General features: G+C 39.4%; 1 protein-coding gene across 1 annotated transcript; it reads right to left on the reverse strand.

Moving 5' to 3' along the window:
• Positions 1-680: 680 nt before the first annotated feature.
• LOC149815160 (protein CHLOROPLAST VESICULATION-like) lies at positions 681-1,748 on the reverse strand. Its single transcript, XM_089989754.1, has 2 exons — positions 1,586-1,748; positions 681-1,311 (listed from the first exon to the last, which is right to left on the reverse strand). The coding sequence occupies exons 1-2, from the start codon at positions 1,696-1,698 to the stop codon at positions 966-968; spliced, it is 459 nt and encodes a 152-aa protein (XP_089845880.1). The 5' UTR covers positions 1,699-1,748; the 3' UTR covers positions 681-965.
• Between the last annotated feature and the right edge of the window lie 3,137 nt (positions 1,749-4,885).

The following is a 4,885-nucleotide window of genomic DNA, read 5'->3' on the forward strand; positions in this document are numbered from 1 at the left end:
GTGGAATCCCATGTGGTAAGCGGGGTCCTGTGCAAAGCTGAAGGCCCAGATTCAAATCCCTCTGTCATATGGGGCTTAAGAGATATCTGGTAGGAGTCTGCCTGACTCCAGCTGGTCAATCAACAAAAAAAAAAAAACTAGGTTAAGTACGGTTTGGCACCAACCCCCTGGCCACCTCCTATTTTATTTCACCCAAAAAAATGGGAAAGAGGCCCATTTTCATAATTTTCCAATGCCTAAAATCCAAGATCAACGGGGGTGTTTGTTTCACCCCCACAACATGGCAAAGAGGCCCATTTTCATATGAAAATAGTCGCTTTCAGAAGGTGGCTGAAACTAATGCCTGCACGGAAAATAGTTAATGGGGCCCACACTCTTCATATGAAATCTGTTTTGTATGAAATAAGGGGGTCACAACGGGGAATCACTTTCTCATGGGAAAGCGTGTTTTCTTGCAAACCTCGCTTCTCATGGGCCCCTGTGTAACAAACGCGCCACAAGTTCAACAACAAAATACAAAATCCAATTTATAGTTTGCTTTTACATACAAACCTGTTTACACTGAAATCACTTTCTCATGGGAAAGGGGGTCACAACGGGGAATCACTTTCTCATGGGAAAGAGTGTTTTCTTACGAACCTCGCTTCTCATGGGCCCCTGTGTAACAAACGCGCCACAAGTTCAACAACAAAATACAAAATCCAATTTATAGTTTGCTTTTACATACAAATCTGTTTACACTGAAAGTATGGGCCATAGGCCAATGATGCGGGCCTTGGTATATTAGACTTGAAACTATAATCAAATAAACCCCATTTACAACACTGTCGTGTAGCCCTATTTACAGTATATATGGACTTGAATAAGCCCATACTTATACTATATTGCATGGGGAGCTTGTTGCCATTGATGAAGGGTCTTGGCACATCCAGACCGTTGGATGGCGTGTTTGCATACCAAGATATTTAGAGTGTGAAGCAGGACCCACTTCTACCTGAACCTCCCAAATTTGGAGCAAAGCCATCAATGATACCAACTTCATAGTTCCTACGGTTCCAAGGCCTGGGCAGATTTTCAGGCACCACAGTCTCCAAAGAATTTGGGCTCCACTGTGGGCACCTTCTTCCATCACTCCATCTCACACTTCTCTCCCCTTCCACCACCACCACCATCTCTGTTTTCGTGTCTGCAGCCATCGCGGCCACCGCCGGAAGCCGGACATCACTGCTGAAAAGGCCGGCGCTGACTCCAATGATTATGCATGTCAGCTTGGGAGCTACATGCCTATTCCAAGAAGACTCTTCCGTTATCCTGAAAAATAAAATAACAAGCAAAATTATGAGCAATTTCCAATTACTGATGCATGTACTTTTTATATGAAAAAAACTGCTAGCCTTTTCAGTCTTTGATCACCATTAACATATTTTCGATAAATTGAAGTGTATATATATATATATATATATATATATATATATCAGATTTAGCGTGAACAAAGAAATTCTGGCTTTGTGGTAACAATTGTATTTAAGAGATTGAAAACTGGCCTATCAACTGGAACAAGAAATTAATTAAAAGACCACCATACCTTAGATTGTGGGATTTCTGTGAACAAATTGGGGTAGTGGAAGGACTGGGTTTAAGCCTATGTTTTGAGATTCTATTGGTGGAAACAGAAAGATTGGACATGGGAAGAGCCATGTTTGTTGGTTTTCTTCTTCTTTTGGAGTTGGTGGTTTCTTTCTTCTTTGGGCTGCAACAGTTTTATAGAGCAACGAGGAAGAGTGATTTTGGCGTGAGAATTTGGAAGTTCTCTGTTTGGTTGGGAGAGGGTTGTGCGTTGAGGCACGACTCTTGCGAAACTCCGGAGGAATAATCTCCGTTTGAATCCAAAAATGGCATTATTGGAGAGATGCGTGGTAGATTTGACTAAAGTTCAATACGGCAAAAATAAAGGGAAAAAACAGCTGTCAAATTCTCGGGGGAAGTATGAACTTTTGCATCTGTGCCTTTTCTTGTAGTGTTCGGCAAAATATCACGATATTTTCACGATATTTGATGCATGAAAAGTTGGAAGAGCGCGAGAGTGACATGGACGGTGCACTTTTGGGCATGTGGCTACCACGTTGCTCTTGATAAGTGGATTCAACCCAGGGTTTGAAGGCCAGCTAGGTTTCGGGATACAAATAAACTCAGCCGAACCCGTACCCGTACCGAGCCAACTCGATTCAGTTGACTTTTTTTTCATGGATAAATAGACTGACCTTGAGGGATAGCCCCCATGGAATTTGAACTCGAGACCACTCAGTTATGATGATGCGACCTAACCATTCAGTTATCTGATTCAACCCAAGTTCTCTTGGTTAAAGCCTTTTTTAACCATAGTCTCTCGGCTCTGGATTTCAAGCGATAAGTTTAAAAATGGATTAGATTCAGATTCAAACATCGACCTAAATGTTGAGAAAGTATCGAATCGTATAAATTCAAATATGACACGACGCATCTGCACCCTTATTGGTATCCATGACCTTGGTCATGACAGAGTTTTCTTTGGCCAATGAACCAAACCAAGCCGGGGAAAAGATATGAACCAGTTCCGATCCGTTTGAGACCGAGAAGAGTTGGGCTACAATGGGGGTGTGCCTTTCTAGTTTTGACCAAGTCGGCTGACTCGGCCCGGAACCAACAGCATGAATGGTCCAATAACGTGTGCCTTTGGCAGGGCAGGTGAGTCTGGTGGTCCGATACAATCAAGAGTCTAGGTTGCTTGCCGTCTGTGTTTGGTGGGGCAGGTGGGTCCGGTGGTTCGATCCAATCAAGAGGCTTAGGTTGCTTGCCGTGCTCTCTCTCTCTCTCGTGCGCCAACAAGCAAACAAAAGTCACGATCTAGGTGCAGAAAATCTCGTTCAGGAAAAATCTTTTGCCTACTTTCTAGTTGTTGGTATGATACTCTACAAAATTTTCTTTAGTACGTTTGCTATGATAAAAAAAGTCGAAGTACTTGTTTAACATATATATATATATATATATATACTTCCACTGTTTTGGTTTCAACATCTCAAATATTAGCCAAGAGGTGTCACGTTGAGTGTGGCTATTTTTCAGTGTCTCTGCAGAGGAGTCTACATTGCCTACCATAAAAGTCTTTCCATTGCTTTCGATTTTACGGGAAGGGCTGTAGATCTCGGGTAATAAATTGTGATGTCCATCCTGAACGCCTTCAACCCACCTAACCATGTGTGTGTGGAGCCCTTGTCGGCGGAAGAAAGAAAGATGTGATTGATCCCACTATTTCAAATTTTCCTTTTTCTTCACTCATTTGGTTGGAACATTTTTTGCACTAAAATTGTGTTTGGAAAATAACTGTACTGTCCTTGAAAAATAGTGGGCTTACTGGAATACCTAGCAATTTGACAAAAAACACTTATGCTTAACTTTTTTAGAACATTTTTGCTCTTTGCACATGTGAACCCGTTGAAGTTCACTAGATATATAGGTACAATGTTGGGAGTTCACAACTTTTAAAATATAAAAAAAAAAAATTCTACAAACATCCGCAAATATAGTATAACATTCACAAATACAATATGACCTTTGCAAACATAACATGCAAACCTCATTTAAGTAAATACCCCTCAAAGAACTTCACTGATGTGTGTGACACTGGCAATCAATTGTTGTAAACATCTTTGACATTTAGATTATGATGTGACCTCTACAAATACAGTATGACCTTCAAGAATATAACTTGTGAACCTCCTTTAAGTAAATACTCATCAAGGAGGTTCACAAATGTTTACTGACATTCACAAATACCTATTGTGAATGTCCTCATGATTTTCACAAGATGATTCACGAATATCCTCTATATATGAGGATCTTATGCTTCATTGGTGGACTTTCCGAACATTCACATGTTAGACATGAGATTTGTAAACTTTCTAAAGACTTGCAAATATTTTCATGTTGTTGAGAATGTTTCTACGAGCATTAAATGCAACACTTCATTTTTTTAAAAGTGATGGTTTATATTTTAGAACTTGTTTTTGCATTTTGGGGCTTTGTTTGTGGTCTCCAACCCTTCCCCCCCCCCTATTTTTTTGACAAGAAAATTATATATATATATATAGAGAGAGAGAGAGAGAGAGAGAGAGAGAGAGACAAGACTCACTTTAAGACATAATAAGAAGATGAAGAAGTTGATCAAAAAGATGTTACAACCTCACCAAAATGCTACAAGATTATTTCACAGGAATCACTACCAAAGAGAGTAAATGGTTAGAGTTCTAACGAGAAATAAGCAAAAAAAAAAACACTACAATGACTTTATATATGAATCAACATGCATGCAAAAGTCAGAGACATTCACAATAATTATTTGTGAATGTCACGCATTTACAAAGCTCTTTGAAGAGTATTTACTTAAGTGGGGTTTGTAGGTTATATCTGTGAATGTCGTACTGTATTTGCAAATGTGGTATTGTATTTGCGGAGGACTCATTAGAGTGTAAACGTCATGAGGATGTCCGCAAATGAGTGAGGACATTTGCAATAGGTATTTGTGAATGTAAGCATACATTTGCATACATCCTTGCTGAGTATTTACTTAAAGGAGGTTCACTGGTTATATTCTCTAAGGTTATACTGTATTTGCAGATGTCGTACTATATTTGTGAATGTCTCACCAAAGTGTGAATATCGAGGATATTCACAACAGGTGACTATAAATGTCACATACATTAGCAAAGCTCCTTGAGGAATATTTACGTAAGTGAGGTTCACAAGTTATATTCGTGAAGGCCGTAATATATTTGTGAATGTCATACTATATTTGCGGTTATTTGCAAAATCTTTTTTTTATTGAAATGTTGCAAACTTCCTATATCGT

The sequence above is a fragment of the Nuphar pumila genome, chromosome 15 (assembly GCF_984573655.1).
Source record: "Nuphar pumila chromosome 15, dmNupPumi1.hap1.1, whole genome shotgun sequence".
Classification (NCBI taxonomy): Eukaryota; Viridiplantae; Streptophyta; class Magnoliopsida; order Nymphaeales; family Nymphaeaceae; genus Nuphar; species Nuphar pumila.

What these genes read in the sequence shown, in the direction of transcription:
- LOC149815160 (XM_089989754.1), bottom strand. Translation starts at nt 1,698, where the DNA reads ATGGCTCTTCCCATGTCCAATCTTTCTGTTTCCACCAATAGAATCTCA. An exon ending in CAGAAATCCCACAATCTAAG is followed by an intron (nt 1,312 to 1,585) that starts GTATGGTGGTCT and finishes TTTATTTTTCAG; the next exon opens with GATAACGGAAGAGTCTTCTT.